The sequence below is a fragment of the Salvelinus fontinalis genome, chromosome 5, assembly GCF_029448725.1.
Source record: "Salvelinus fontinalis isolate EN_2023a chromosome 5, ASM2944872v1, whole genome shotgun sequence".
Classification (NCBI taxonomy): Eukaryota; Metazoa; Chordata; class Actinopteri; order Salmoniformes; family Salmonidae; genus Salvelinus; species Salvelinus fontinalis.
In genome coordinates, this window is record NC_074669.1 from 10,685,225 (window position 1) to 10,701,407 (window position 16,183).

Consider the following 16,183-nt stretch of genomic DNA (forward strand, 5'->3'; position numbering starts at 1 on the left):
ATCTCGCAGCAGCAGGTCAGGGGGTCCAGTAGTCATAGCAACCAGCCTGTTGGTTGAATATGGACTTCAAAGTGCTTTGCTGAGTAGGAAGTGTGTCCTTTTCTGCCTGTAGAGTATCTTAGCACAGAGCCAACACCTTAAACTGAGCTCAACATTGGCCTGGTGGAATATCAGCATATTTGTCTATACCATGTTAGTGCATTTGCAGGGCAGGTTGACTTACCTGTCCCCTTGGTCCGGAATGGCTGCTTGAAGAAGGTGACTACAGCGTAGACATTCACCACTACCCCAGGCTTCAGGTCGCTCAGTGGGACGTAGGTGTACTTAACCACCTTCACTGCCTTAGTGACCTGAAGACAAACACTACTGCATTACCATTCAGGATCAGACAGCAATTTAAGTAAAGAGAGAATGTCTATTTGTAAATGACTTCAGAGAGAACAACAGTCAGTTGTAGAGACTGGATATGGTCAGTCCCTAAATGAATCGATTGGACAGAGTAAAATAGTTCTGGGATCAGTAAGAGTGATTTAAGTGGAAGGGCCATAGGCCAGCTATTTTACATGTATTCAGTACCAAAAAGATCCTGCAAAACATGACACACGCAAGTTCACATTGGGATGAACATCTGATGACATGAGATTTTTCAGACAGGCACAATACGGCATCTGACAGCCTCCATAAAACCAAGGTCTTTGAGCTAATGAGTTCACAGACTGACCTCAGTGCTTGCTGGAGAGGTTCTTTTGCGGGGTACAGATGCTCTCGGGCTTACAGTAGATGGCCACACCTAGGACACAGAGAAAAACATTTCATAAAACTAAGGGTCATATTTTATTAAACCCTCCCTTTAATTAACAACCAACAGAGGAACCCTTCCCTGAATATGTACTCACATACATCCAGGCATCATCTCCAGCTAGCTGCAGGTTACAGGCATGGAGCTTGTCTTTTTGAGCTGTGGGAGAATTGCCCACAGTGAAGCCAGTCACCAGCAGCATGTCCTGAGGGAACAAACGCATGCAACAGAGAGAGTTATGTGGTGTGGTGAGAGGTGAGATAACACTGCTCCCCCCCCCCCCCCAAATGTAAAACAAAATATTATAAACGATGTAAAATGGGTTTAGTATAAGTCATTGGTATCTGGGATACTTGGGATGTCCCTAACCTAACTCTTACCCTAACCTTAACCAACCATTTAAAATTGAATGGGGTAGGGAAGTCCCAAGTATAGCACAGACCGTTTAATATAGCAGATGTTGTGGTAAGAAATACAGGCTTGTGAGTAATATGCTACACTCAAAATAGAGATAAGCCAGTTGTATTTTGCTTGGGGAGCAGTGTGTGACTGTCCTCCAAATGGTTTAACAGTGTTCTCTGACATAACTCATACAGCAGACAAAGGGAAGGGAGAGATACAAAGTAATCATGTTACAGTGGATTAAACAAACCATTGTTTGACAGAGTACTCTACAGCCATGATAGCCAATCCCTTTTCCCGCTACGTCTGCTCAGAATGTGATAATTCTTCTCCTCTCAGGGGTGTTCTGAGACAATAGGTCAGCCTGTCTAACACTGGTGCATCACTCAGCTCATTCAACTTTGTCTGTGCATTGGTCTTAAATGACATGGATGCCTGAATCCTATCATTGGGTTTGAGTGTCATTTTATCAAGGTTAATAAAAATAGTTGCTGATCAGTCACCACCGTTACAGAGCATGTCAACACTGTTACAGAGAGAGCATGTAGGACGTCAACACTTTTATAGACTAGAGGACATAAACAACCAAAATGACTAACATCCCTATGTGTTTGCACTTAACAAGAGTCTGTCTGATCCTCAGACTCTGAATAGCATCCCTAAGATCAAACTGTTGACTTAATCTACTTCAATGTAGACGATAATTGTGTAAGAACTCGCTCCACAAGGAAGACGCTCTCTCTCATTGGGAGTGTTGCAATTTTGCTCCCAATGACTAGAGCTCTGATCAGCAGCTAACGCTCCAATCATCTCTTTTGAAGATTATACCACTCCTCAAAGCAATATGGCACTGAGGATAAGCATGCAGCTACAATATGGAACTGAGGATAAGCATGCAGCTACAATATGGAACTGAGGATAAGCATGCAGCTACAATATGGAACTGAGGATAAGCATGCAGCTACAATATGGAACTGAGGATAAGCATGCAGCTACAATATGGAACTGAGGATAAGCATGCAGCTACAATATGGAACTGAGGATAAGCATGCAGCTACAATATGGAACTGAGGATAAGCATGCAGCTACAATATGGAACTGAGGATAAGCATGCAGTTACAATATGGAACTGAGGATATGCATGCAGTTACAATATGGAACTGAGGATAAGCATGCAGTTACAATATGGAACTGAGGATAAGCATGCAGCTACAATATGGAACTGAGGATAAGCATGCAGTTACAATATGGAACTGAGGATATGCATGCAGTTACAAGTGAATTACAAAATGCAGCATTATATTCTGTCAGATAAAACAGCCACCTACACCATTAACGTCCATTACATTCCAATTAAGAATTTTGTGCACACTTCCTCAGTAAGTACAAATCAGAGCCATTACTACACTGTGTTTGAGATCCTATAGGGAATGGTCGGAGACCTACCCCTTGACTGACGGATTCGGAGTAGTCCTTCGCCAGCGCACCAAACAGGATGATATTGATGGATGAGTGTTCCGGGGACATGTTCTGTTGGGAGTCTTCTTCTGACAGAGGCAGAGACAACTCTTAAGCAGAAGATAGTGTACACACGCAGCAAATTTGACAGATGCCTGACATATACAGAAAATACCTCAGAGCCTGTACGGCTTTATAAGGGTATTCTCTTATTAGGGCTACAGTTCAATTAAAATGTCACCCAACTCCTCTCTGCACAAGGTCAAGTTCAAAATTGGATAGAGTGTAATCCGTTTTCCTGTCAGTCATTGCATATCTTAGAGAGCTATAACTTGTCAGAAATGTCCAGATCAACTAGCCCATGTCAGCTAATGTTTTTCAGCCCATAGATTTTGTAGTAATGTTTGGGTCACTCAAATATCACATGAACACACATTGGACATGGCAAAATGTATAGAATTGCAGGAAATAAGCTTTAAACCTGCAACATATTCTCTCCACCAACAAGCGGGGTGTGAACAGTTTGTGTCATGAACAGTGCCTGTGCCCATAGAAATAGACGTGGCATGCGAGGGATGTTCCCCGGTGCTGGAAGGGGGGCCTGAGTGAAAAAGTTGCTCTAAAAGGACATTGCAATCAGCATCTCTGAAATGCTCTGTACACTACTAAGACAATTAGAACTTCACTATAATTCCAACCGCTCTGGGTTGTGTAAATGTCAGCAGAAGAACAAAGTGAAAAACATTATAAAAAAATAGCACTGATCATTCTGTCACGACTGACAATTGCTGTGGTAATACAATTATTACACAAGACAAGGAAACAAGGCATATTTCAAATGGGTTTGAAGTACTGTATTAACAAGCGAGATAACTCTCTCTGAATAAGCAGTGCTGCTGTATGAATGTTAATCATAATGCAGAGGGATAAATGTAGCATGGACGACACAACAAAGAAGAAATGGCCTTTTTCGACAATCCTATTAAGATCCATTCCAGCTGAACGGCTTATAGTGGGAGTGAGACAATCGAGCCAGCTGAGATCTAACACAGCCAGCTACATGCCCTCCAAGGAAATTCCACCAATGCATGATTGGGCAGTCACTCCTTCATTGTATAGGCCTACATCCTTCTGGGCCTAAATGTTTTCTCATATACAATACCTTGAATCACAGTCTTCAGGACATAGTTGTCTTCTCCCATGGATACCAATGGCCCTTTGTGAACTACTCTCCCCTGGTAGAATAGCAGAAAAACAAAACTTTAGATGAATGGTAAAACATATAAAAATCGATGAGTGTCAAATCGGTCAAGTCCACCAGCCAATTAAAACATAACTCCCTTAGACGGAAAATGGAGGACGGGGAGTGAATTTTTTGTTAATTGCTTTGTCTGCTTTACAATCATCTGCCAATAGTGTACTTGAAAGAAAGATAAGGTAAAAAAAAACACATCAACACAAAATAAACTGTGGAGAGAGGAACATGGATAAATAGACAGAGAATGAGAGTGAAAAAGAAAAGCAGGCAGTGGAGGACAGGAGCGAGAATGTAAGAAAGGGAGAAGAGGGGGATTTATGGAGATATAAGAAACGAAGCGTAGCAGAAGGGTTTGACCTGACCGAGACACACCTTCACAGTCTTGCCAGTGCAGTCTGAGGTAGGGCTGAGGAGTGGAATGGGGATCCTCTGGAGTTGAGCGGGAACCTGGGTGCCGGGACCGGGCCCGTCCTTGACCACAAGGACAGGCATTACTTCAAGAATACCTGATGAAAAACATACATTTATATTTTAGTCATTTAGCAGAAGCTCTAATCCAGAGCTACTTACAGGAGCAATTAGGGTTAAGCGCCTTGCTCAAGGGCACAGAGTGATGCTTCGAATCCCTGAGCCAACTAGGTGAACAAACAACCTCTCGGTTACTGGCCCAACACTCTTAACCGCTGGGCTAGCTATACACTATGTAGCCTACTGGCACAGAAATAACAGACATCTGTTCAAAGAAATAGGCCTACAATGAAATGACTAAACTTCAAAATACAACTGACGCATCAACAAGCAAAAGGGTGTATGTTTATTTTCCCCAGCCAGTTGACTGAGAACACATTCTCATTTACAGTAACAACCTGGGGAACAGTTACAGGATAGACAAATGAGCCAATTGGAAGCTGGGGATAATTAGGCGAGGGCCAGATTGGGAATTTAGCCAGGACGCCGGGGTTAACACCCCTACTCTTACGATAAGTGCAATGGGATATTTAGTGACTAAAGAGTCAGGACATCACTGCCCTGGGGCATTTGGATATTTTTATTTTAGACCAGAGGAAAGAGTGCCTCCTACTGGCCCTCAACACCCCTTCCAGCAGCATCTGGTCTCCCCCATCAAGGGACCAACCAGGACAAACCCTGCTTAGCTTCAGAGGCAAGCCAGCAGTGGGAAGCAGGGTGGTATGCTGCTGGCATATCACAAAAGCCTTAGCGAGGGACACAGGAGAGGTGTTTTAGATGCATTCCCAGCAGGTGCTAGGTTGTTACCTGTCAGTGTGAGTACTTGTTTGCTTTGGGGGGGATTTGACTGGTGCATCCGACTCCTACAGTGCTACATTGTGTGGCCACCAATGGCAGATAAGGAAGAACAGCCTTGGAGGCAGCCAGTCAGTTAACCATTTAGTCAGTCAGAATGAAAGATTTTCCTTCCAATTTCGACTAGGGGGGAGGAGCCACAGGCACAACGTGTGAGCACGCTGGGAGGCTCATTGTACTTAGAACTGTCAATTGTTTACTTTTGAAAAAACGTTCCGACTTAACCAAGAACATCTCCATTTCATCTATAATCCCTGTCGCAACTCTCTAGAGCAGTCTCTGTCATTCTCTCTCAGCTCCATGTAAAACTAAAAGAGGATAGTCTGGCTCCTGGCTCTCTCCGTGTGCATCTTACCCTCAGAACAGTGGCAGCGACACAGTGGGGTTGAGGAGGGGTAGAGGCGCACCAGCTGTAAATACCACCCACAGCCCTGGAGCTTGGTGCCAGCCTGTACCCAGTGAGATGGCAGACGCTCTGGCCTAGGCCCCGCGGTGGAGAGACAGCTGCCTCACCCGTTCCTCAGTCGCCAACCCCCAGCCCTGCCTGGCTCCTTCAAACCACAAGGCGCTCGTTAAGTAAAGAGGCTAATTCAAGTTCAGCCAAACAAATGATTAATGGAGAGGTTTAAATGGCTGAATAACGCTGGAGAATGAGGGAGAAATACTGGCTACTATGGGTTTGTAGGTTAGTACATTCCAGTGTTCTGTAGTGGTTGACCAACAGTGATATTGAGGACCAAATTAGACAAACTACACTACATTACATAATGCTCTCCTGAACTGAACACTCCCAAGCAAGACCTGAATATTGAGAGTGGATAAGTTCCCAGGTGTCAATTATCATTGGCTAATAGTTAGGCTATATTAGTAACACGTAAACATGCTAACAGCCTCTGTCATTCATCAAGGGCCTCAATATATACACTGCTCAAAAAAATAAAGGGAACACTTAAACAACACAATGTAACTCCAAGTCAATCACACTTCTGTGAAATCAAACTGTCCACTTAGGAAGCAACACTGATTGACAATAAATTTCACATGCTGTTGTGCAAATGGAATAGACAAAAGGTGGAAATTACAGGCAATTAGCAAGACACCCCCCAAAAAGGAGTGATTCTGCAGGTGGTGACCACAGACCACTTCTCAGTTCCTATGCTTCCTGGCTGATGTTTTGGTCACTTTTGAATGCTGGCGGTGCTCTCACTCTAGTGGTAGCATGAGACGGAGTCTACAACCCACACAAGTGGCTCAGGTAGTGCAGTTCATCCAGGATGGCACATCAATGCGAGCTGTGGCAAAAAGGTTTGCTGTGTCTGTCAGCGTAGTGTCCAGAGCATGGAGGCGCTACCAGGAGACAGGCCAGTACATCAGGAGAAGTGGAGGAGGCCGTAGGAGGGCAACAACCCAGCAGCAGGACCACTACCTCCGCCTTTGTGCAAGGAGGTGCACTGCCAGCGCCCTGCAAAATGACCTCCAGCAGGCCACAAATGTGCCCTCCAAAGATTTTCTATTGGGTTCAGGTCTGGAGACTGGCTAGGCTACACCAGGACCTTGAGATGCTTCTTATGGAGCCACTCCTTACTTGCCCTGGCTGTGTGTTTCGGGTCGTTGTCATGCTGGAAGACCCAGCCACGACCCATCTTCAATGCTCTTACATAGGGAAGGAGGTTGTTGGCCAAGATCTCCCGATACATTGCCCCATCCATCCTCCCCTCAATACGGTGCAGTCGTCCTGTCCCCTTTGCAGAAAAGCATCCCCAAAAAAGGATGTTTCCACCTCCATGCTTCACGGTTGGGATGGTGTTCTTGGGGTTGTACTCATCCTTCTTCTTCCTCCAAACACAGCGAGTGGAGTTTAGACCAAAAAGCTCTATTTTGGTCTCATCAGACCACATGACCTTCTCCCATTCCTCCTCTGGATCATCCAGATAGTCATTGGCAAACTTCAGACGAGCCTGGACATGCGCTGGCTTGAGCAGGGGGACCTTGCGTGCGCTGCAGGATTTTAATCCATGACGGCGTAGTGTGTTACTAATGGTTTTCTTTGAGACTGTGGTCCCAGCTCTCTTCAGGTCATTGACCAGGTCCTGCCGTGTAGTTCTGGGCTGATCCCTCACCTTCCTCATGATCATTGATGCCCCACGAGGTGAGATCTTGCATGGAGCCCCAGACCGAGGGTGATTGACCGTCATCTTGAACTTCTTCCATTTTCTAATAATTGCGCTAACAGTTGTTGCCTTCTCACCAAGCTGCTTGCCTATTGTCCTGTTGCCCATCCCAGCATTGTGCAGGTCTACAATTTTATCCCTGATGTCCTTACACAGCTCTCTGGTCTTGGCCATTGTGGAGAGGTTGGAGTCTGTTTGATTGAGTGTGTAGACAGGTGTATTTTATACAGGTAACGAGTTCAAACAGGTGCCGTTAATACAGGTAATGAGTGGAGAACAGGAGGGCTTCTTAAAGAAAAACTAAGAGGTCAGTGAGAGCCGGAATTCTTACTGGTTGGTAGGTGATCAAATACTTATGTCATGCAATAAAATGCAAATGAATTACTTAAAAATCATACAATGGAAAATTACAGACCTCTAAATGCTTTGTAAGTAGGAAAACCTGCAAAAATCGGCAGTGTATCAAATACTTGTTCTCCCCACTGTATACATATATACACTGCTCAAAAAAATAAAGGGAACACTTAAACAACACAATGTAACTCCAAGTCAATCACACTTCTGTGAAATCAAACAGACAGAAGCACAAACAGAAGGCCTGCTGGAGGTCATTTTGTCATTTTGCAAGCAAAGGCTAGCTTTTTCAAACAGAAATTTGCATCCTGCAGCACTAATTCCAAAAAGTTTTGGGACACTGTAAAGTCTATGGGGAATAAGAGTACCTCCTCCCAGCTGCCCACTGCACTGAGACAAGGAAACACTGTCACCGCTGATAAATCCACAATCATTTCAATAAGCATTTTTCTACGGCTGGCCATGCTTTCCACCTGGCTAACCCAATCCCGGCCAACAGCTCTGCACCCCCCGCAGCAACTGGCCCAAGCCCCCCCCTGCATCTCCTTCACCCAAGTCCAGACAGCTGATGTTCTGAAAGAGCTGCAAAATCTGGATCTCTACAAATCAGCTGGACTAGACAATCTGGACCCTCTCTTCCTAAACTTATCCGCCGTCATTGTTGCAACCCCTATTACTATTCTATTTACCCTGTTTCGTATCGTCTGAGATTCCTAAAGATTGGAAAGCGGCCACGGTCATCTCCCTCTTCAAAGCGGGAGGACCCTCATGACCCAAACTGTTACTGACCATTTCAAATCCCACCGTACCTTCTCCGCTATGCAATCTGGTTTCCGAGCTGGTCACGGGTGCACCTCAGCCACGCTTAAGGTCCTAAACGATATCATAACCGCCATCGATAAAAGACAGTGCTGTGCAGCTGTCTTCATTGACCTGGCCAAGGCTATCGACTATGCCTATAAGAATAAGGTGATTGACAGACTCAACAGCCTTGGTTCCTCCAATGACTGCCTCGCCTGGTTCCCTAACTACTTCTCAGACAGGGTTCAATTCTAGGGCCGACTCTTTTCTCTGCATATATCAATGATGTCGCTCTTTGCTGCGGGTGATTCTCTGATCAACCTCTAAGCAGACGACACCATTCTGTATACATCTTGCCCTTCTTTGGACACTGTGTTAACAAACCTCCAAACGAGCTTCAATGCCATACAACACTCCTTCCATGGCTTCCAACTGCTCTTAAATGCTAGTAAAACGAAATGCATGCTCTTCAACCGATCGCTGCCCGCACCCGACCGACTAGCATCACTACTCTGGACGGTTCTGACATACAATATGTGGACAACTACAAATACCTAGGTGTCTAGCTAGACTGTAAACTCTCCACCCAGACTAACATTAAGCATCTCCAATCGAAAGTTAAATCTAGAATTGGCTCCTATTTCGCAACAAAGCCTCCTTCACTCATGCTGCCAAACATATCCTCATAAAACTGACTTATCTACCGATCCTTGACTTCGGCGATGTCATTTACAAAATAGCCTCCAACACTCTACTCAGCAAATTGGATGCAGTCTATCACAGTGCCATCCGTTTTGTCACCAAAGCCCCATTTACAACCCACCACTGCGACCTGTATGCTCTCGTTGGCTGGTCCTCACTACATACTCGTCGCCAAACCCACTGGCTCCAGGTCATCTATAAGTCTTTGCTAGGTAAAGCCCTGCCTTATCGTAGCTCATTGATCACCATAGCAACACCCACCCGTAGCACGCGCTCCAGCAGGTATATTTCACTGGTCATCCCCAAAGCCAACACGTCTTTGGCCGCCTTTCCGTCCAGTTCTCTGCTGCCAGAGAACTGGAACAAATTGCAAAAAAAAAAAAATCACTGAAGCTGGAGACTCATGTCTCCCTCACTAACATTAAGCATCAGCTATCAGAGCAGCTTACCGATCGCTGCAGCTGTACACAGCCCATCTGTAAATAGCCCATCCAACCAACTACCTACCTCATCCCCATATTTGTTTTTCTGTTCTTTGCACACCAGTATTTTTACTTGCACATCTATCACTACAATGTAAATTCCTAAATTGTAATTACTTCGCCACTATTTGCCTATTTATTGCCTTACCTCCTTACTTCATTTGCACACACTGTATAAATATTTTTCTATTGTGTTATTGACTCTGTTTGTTTATCCCATGTGTAACTCTGTGTTGTCTTTGTCGCACTGCTTGGCTTCATCTTGGCCAGGTCATAGTTGTAAATGAGAACTTGTTCTCAACTGGCCTACTTGGTTAAATAAAGGTGAAAAAAAATAGAGATTTTTTTTAAAACTCATTTATTTGGGCTGCACTTTCTGAGGCTGGTAACTCTAATGAACTCTGGGTCTTCCTTTCCTGTGGCGGTCCTCATGAGAGTCAGTATCCTCATTGCGGTTATGGTAGCTCTTGATAGGTGCTTGGACAGGGTTATATTCTGTATACCACCCCTACCTTTTAGTATAATAAATAAAACACTACATTTTGAATCCTGCGTTGCTTGGTGTGTCAGTTCATAAACCATGTTCCATGGAATCGGTACATCGAAAATCTCTTCCCAATTATTTTGCCATCTGTATGGCACAGCTGTCAATTTGTTGGTCCTTAAATGAAACTGGTATAATTCTTTTTAATCACAATTTTATTTAACCAATAATGATCATAATTTGACTTTATGATACTCAAGTCTCCTCTTAATGATAGATCATAGCAATCTCCAAGCCTTACTGTTCAAACCCCAATTGCACTAACATTAGTCTGTAACAAAAGGTTAATTTCCTGAATATAAAAACGCCAGATTATTCAGTTTTATGCTCTTGCAGGTGTATGAAAATGTATCCTTTGGTTGAGTAAAAACCCAATAAAAGATAAAACGGTACAGCAGGTGTTTTCCATTGCTCTTTTATCAGCTGGGGAACAGTTTGCCAGTGGGAGTGTGAGTGCATGCGAGAGCCTAGTTATGCGCCGGCGGAGCCAAGGCCACTCTCTCACAGACCCAATTTAAAACTCGGCGTCACTGTTCCTGAGTCAGACTCTCTGCAGGTGACTGGAGAGGGGGATGGCTAGCAGTCTGTCCAGCCAGATAGACACTGCCTCAGACCCTTGTTCTTTGGTTGTCTCTCCTCACGCCCTCGAGGAAATCGGGCTGGGGACAGACTGAGGTGGCAATGATGAGTCGGTCCGTTCACTGCTAATTCTGCACGACAGCGTAGGAAGGGATTCTAACTCAGTCAACATCCGTAGAGGGAGTGTCATAGTAGAGGATACTGTAGGAGATGCCACGGCTTTAATTCAAAGGGCCCCCCTTTGTAGGCCTGCTAATACATTTCCAAAAACAAACAAAAAAGCTTACTGTCCAGAGTTAGAATACACAAGGTGCAATTTTGAAATGTGGTTGTGAATCAGCAGTTTCTTTCATTATGTCAGTCACAGTCACTTTTTTTTTTAGATTGGTAAATTAGTCTAGCCAGCGATCTAATTTGAAAACAAGTGTTGACGGTCCATATTCTCCTTTCTATTTTCACTCCACAGGTGCCATTCTACTGGGTCCGTAAACACAGAAGGAGCTGAAATTCCAAGTGGCTGAGTCTCTTTGCTGCCTGACTTAAATCCCCAGCTAGGTGAGTGTGGCATTTGAAGGTGACAGGCCTCACAGAGAAACTCCCATCAGGCTGTGCTTGAGAGGGGCACAACTCCCAGAAATGCCAAACAAAAGAGAAAATAAACACTTGACAAATTTCACAATAAATTGGTGTAAACTTTAAAATGTCCTAAAAAAAATCTAGGTCAAGGTACTTATTTCTTTATCAAATGCTAAAAAAAGATCAACCACAAAATTGTCATCTTTGTTTAAGGATTGGATGTGAGGTGTCGCTCTGACACCTTTGAACTGGGATTTTATGGATTAGGCCAAGGCTACACACCTTTCAGTGTGACTGGTAATGTGATATCAGTATGAAAGCACTGATAGTTTTGTTAATTCAACCGAATTAACCATCCAAATATTTCGACATTTGTGCTAAATAGTCAGTTGATTTAGTTTGTTTCAATTCTTTCATCCACCAAGGCCTTTGCAAATCGTCTTGATTCCACAAATCTTGCCAGTGAGGGATTCACGACACGATGAACATGTAAATAATATGCCGTACCAAATGTCTTGCTGCTGCAGAGTGTAAATGTGGGATTGAGGAAAAGCATAGAGAACAAAAAAACATGTTGAACAAAGAGCGACGTCTGTATTCAGTGATGCCTCCAGGGCAATGCTGACAAAGCATCAAACAAACTGTTGCGGATGAACGGAGGACCCTTCGCTTGCTCCACATTTCCATAATCTGGTTTTGATAAAGGCTTACAGAATGGGGCTACCGAAATAGGTCTTCAAAAGGGCTTGTCCAAATCTAACGATACCCACTGCCAAGGGAAGCTTTGTGTTCCTGTATCTCTACAGTGCATGGGGAATTATGGCTCCGACAGAGATGCTGCAGCTGTTATGCTGTTTATGTAAGAAGTGTGATGGGACAGGGTTCTTCCAGAATGTCGTCTTCTCCATCTTTCTCTCCTTATCTGTAGTCTTCTGTTGGGGTTTCAAAGCAGACTCCAATTTGTATCGCTGCTCTTCTTCCTTCAAATGGAGCTTATTCCTCTTCTGTGCACCTGTTGTGATTTAGGCGATCATCTTAGCACAAACACTTGCCGTTAAGGCCCCGGTATTTGCTTCTGGGTCAATTCTTTCAATGGACACAAGGGAAGAATTGGTAGCAGACAGAAAACACAAGACCATCTTTAAAAAACAACATCTGTTTATTTTCTCTTTCATGAATTACAGAGAGCAGTTTTGCATCCTCTTGTTATTATTATTATTATCATCATCATTATCATTATCATCATCATCTTTATTCCATATTTAATAGTCTAAGTACGTATTTTCCTTCATATATATATATATATATATATATATTTCTCTAGTTTTAACAGTGCATTCAGAAAGAATTCAGACCCCTTGACTTTTTCCACTTTGTTACGTTCCAGCCTTATTTTAAAATTGATTCAATATTTATTTTTTCCTGGGAATCTACACACAATACCCCATAGAGATAAAGCAAAAACAGGCTTTTAGAAAAATTTGCTCATTTATTACAGGTAAAAAAACAGAAATACCTTATTCCTATAAGTATCCAGACCCTTTGCAATGAGACTAAATTGAGCTCAGGTGCATTCTGTTTCCATTAATCATCCTTAAGACGTTTCTACAACTTGATTGGAGTCCACCTGTGGTGAATTCAATTGATTGGACATGATTTGGAAAAGCACACACCTGTCTATATAAAAGGTCCCACAGTTGACAGTGCATGTCAGAGCAAAAACCAAGCCATGAGGTTGAAGGAATTGTCTGTAGAGCTCCGAGACAGGATTGTGTTGAGGCACAGCTCTGGGGAAGGGTACCACAACATTTCTGCAGCATTGTGAAGGTCCCCAAGAACACAGTGGCCTACATCATTCTTAAATGGAAGAAGTTTGGAACCACAAAGACTCTTCATAGAGCTGGCCACCCAGCCAAACTGAGCAATTGGGGAGAAGGGCCTTGGTCGGGGAGGTGACCAAGAACCTGATGGTCACTCTGACAGAGCTCCTCTGTGGAGATTGGAGAACCTTTCAGAAGGACAAACATCTCTGCAGCACTCCACCAATAAGGCCTTTATGGTAGAGTGGCCAGATGGAAGCCACTCCTCAGTAAAAGGCACATGACAGCCCGATTGGAGTTTGCCAAAAGGCACCTAGACTCTCAGACCATGAGAAACAAGATTCGGGACAAGTCTCTGAATGTCCTTGAGCAGCCCAGCTGAGCCCGGACTTGAACCCGATCGAACATCTTGACAGAGCTTGAAAGGATCTGCAGAGAAGAATGGGAGAAACTCCCCAAATACAAAATTGCCAAGCTTGTAGCAGCATACCCAAGAAGACTCACTGCTGTATTCGCTGCCAAAGGTACTTCAATAAAGTACTAAGTAAAGGGTCTGAACACTTATGTAAATGTGATATTTCAGTTTTTATTTTTAATAAAATAGCAAACATTTCTTTAAACCTGCTTTTGCTTTGTCTTTATGGTGTATTGTGTGTAGATTGAGGATGTCTTTTTTTAATCAGTTTTAGAATAAGGCTGTATCATAACAAAATGTGGGAAATGTCAAGGGATCTAAATACTTTCCGAAGGCACTGTATAAGAGGAAATTATTATCAAATACAGCACATTCCATAATACAAAAGAGAATATGAGAATGATTGCAAGGAATATCAACAATATCCCTTAATTTACCCCCTCCTCATTCTTAACCAGTCACCATCTTACCTATTAAAAACCACCGACTGGTCCTTCTTTTTACCATTTTTTTTTGTCAACGTCTATTAGATCTTCCAGGCGGAGTTCTTGTGCCCAAAAATATCAACATTTTCCCCCATATATTTTCTCCTTATTTAGGATGGCTTACTATGTAGGACTAGGCATCTCATCTTTTTGCATTGCCTGTAGATGGGGAGCTGTGACATCGCTTAACAGGTTGTGCAGTCTTCTGGTCTTCTCGGGAGGGGTGGGGGAACTCTCGTTGTCCTCGTTGTCTCCGGTTCCTTCTGGGTCCCCTCGTTGGAGGACCATTCACCTATGTTGACCTCACTCTCAGGAAGGATAGAGTCGCTGGTATAGTCACTATCAAAAGCACCTTCAAAATCATCTCCTCCTCCTCGCTGTCACTCACTCTGCTTTTTGCTTGTTGACTGACTGGTTTGCCTCTCGGGTTGCTCGCCTTCAAGCTTCTGCTGCTGGCATTCCTCTTCTGCTAGCTCTTCGCTAGAAGCTGCCTGTCTTCTCTTGGCTGGTCGAAGGAGGAGTGGCCATCTTCATCACATAGGGTGCATTGCTGGAGTTCTTGCATTCTCTGGCCTTGTGTCCAAGGGATTCATAGCACTAGCACTGTAATGTATGTGCATTCTTGATGGTCAGCACGGCCACAGGTGAAGCAGCGCAGGACCTGTCCGGGGTAGAAAATCCTACCACTGTAGGAGCCCACAGCTCTCCTGTCCTTCCCCTCTTCAACTTCACCCTGTAGTTCCTCACTCTGTACCAGAAACCATACTTATCTACAGGCTTTAAAGCTGGCTGTAGAATGGTGTAGTATCTCTCAATGAAGCACTCAACATCTTCATCAGTCAGCCTTCCCGTCCAGAACTTCTCGTCGATGTTCATTGCAGATTCCACCTGCCAGGACTTCCACTTTTCTTCATGTGACTTACATAGACTTCAAGGAAGTGGAGAAAAGACCTCTCTGCTTTGAAAACAAGTTAATGTTCCTTCCTATTAGGTAAGGCTCTGAAACTATAGTTGTCACTGGCATTAATCCAATTAGACTTGAGTAAATATTTCCTACATAGTCTCTGTTAGGGGCCCTCGCTTTCACCCACATACAGTATCTCAGCTGGGCCCAATACTGGCCAAAGACCAGAACTGGGAGCCATGATGGTAAGGTTTGGGTCGGCTGATCACTGTGGGGATAGGGAGGGTCAACCACGGCTTACTGCCCGTGTCCTGAAACCGTGTGTTCACTATTTGAGTTCAAGTGAATGAATGCACACCTATGCCCTGGCAGATAATACCAGGGTCTTGCACAGCACTTTTTGATCCATAGCATGCAGTTTTTACCTAAAAAAGGGAGGAGCACTGGACAAACTTTCACAGGCTAACCTCACTGGCATTGAGGCTTATAAATATTCTCACACTATTACACTGGGCACTCCAGCATGAAATTACTGCCTCTGGTGCGCATCGTAGGGTAGAATTCACGTGGTTAATTAATTGCCCAGTGACGCAGGGAGATTTAAACAAAAGGAAGCATGTTTGTTTTTTTACAAAGAAAGAGACAGGAAAATACAAGAGGATTATTAATTCCATACGGGGCCCTTCACACAGTGATAATTCATTACATTATCCTGTACCTGAACCATTACTCTCAAAGATGTATGCTTTGATTCTAGCTGCCGCCGAAAGGCGAGATCCTAAAATAATGGCACCGGGCAATTTAGCAAAACAAATCTATTAGCCTAAATGATAGAGCAGATTAAAGTAAACAGGGATTTAAAGAAATTAGTTAAAATTACAGAGCTAATTTAAACATGTAATGGCCTACCTTTAACAAATATGGCACTATCTTAAAGGCCCTTGGTGATAGAAGTTATTCATGTTCTAATAAGCCTATGATTTAAAATGTAGCCTTGCAACACTTTAGTAAAAATTTACTTGGGCTACTTTGGCTCTGCCTAATTTAAACCCTGTTTATTACTAAATGAACATGATAAGCCCCACAGACACCTTCACCTCGTAATATAGG

At 43.7% G+C, this 16,183-nt stretch overlaps 1 protein-coding gene across 4 annotated transcripts in view; it reads right to left on the bottom strand.

Moving 5' to 3' along the window:
* pot1 (protection of telomeres 1 homolog) overlaps window positions 1-16,183 on the bottom strand; it is a 46,675-nt gene that overhangs the window by 26,946 nt on the left and 3,546 nt on the right. For 2 of the 4 annotated variants that reach the window (XM_055922409.1, XM_055922406.1), the window contains exons 2-7: window positions 4,290-4,423; window positions 3,822-3,894; window positions 2,648-2,748; window positions 897-1,004; window positions 722-790; window positions 224-350 (exon numbers count right to left, since the gene is read on the bottom strand). In XM_055922409.1, the coding sequence (XP_055778384.1) occupies window positions 224-350; window positions 722-790; window positions 897-1,004; window positions 2,648-2,748; window positions 3,822-3,894; window positions 4,290-4,409 (598 nt within the window). In that variant the 5' untranslated portion in view covers window positions 4,410-4,423. Of the gene's footprint in view, window positions 1-223; window positions 351-721; window positions 791-896; window positions 1,005-2,647; window positions 2,749-3,821; window positions 3,895-4,289; window positions 4,424-5,595; window positions 5,792-16,183 lie in introns of all 4 variants that reach the window. The other 2 variants (XM_055922407.1, XM_055922408.1) reach the window with 2 other exon arrangements.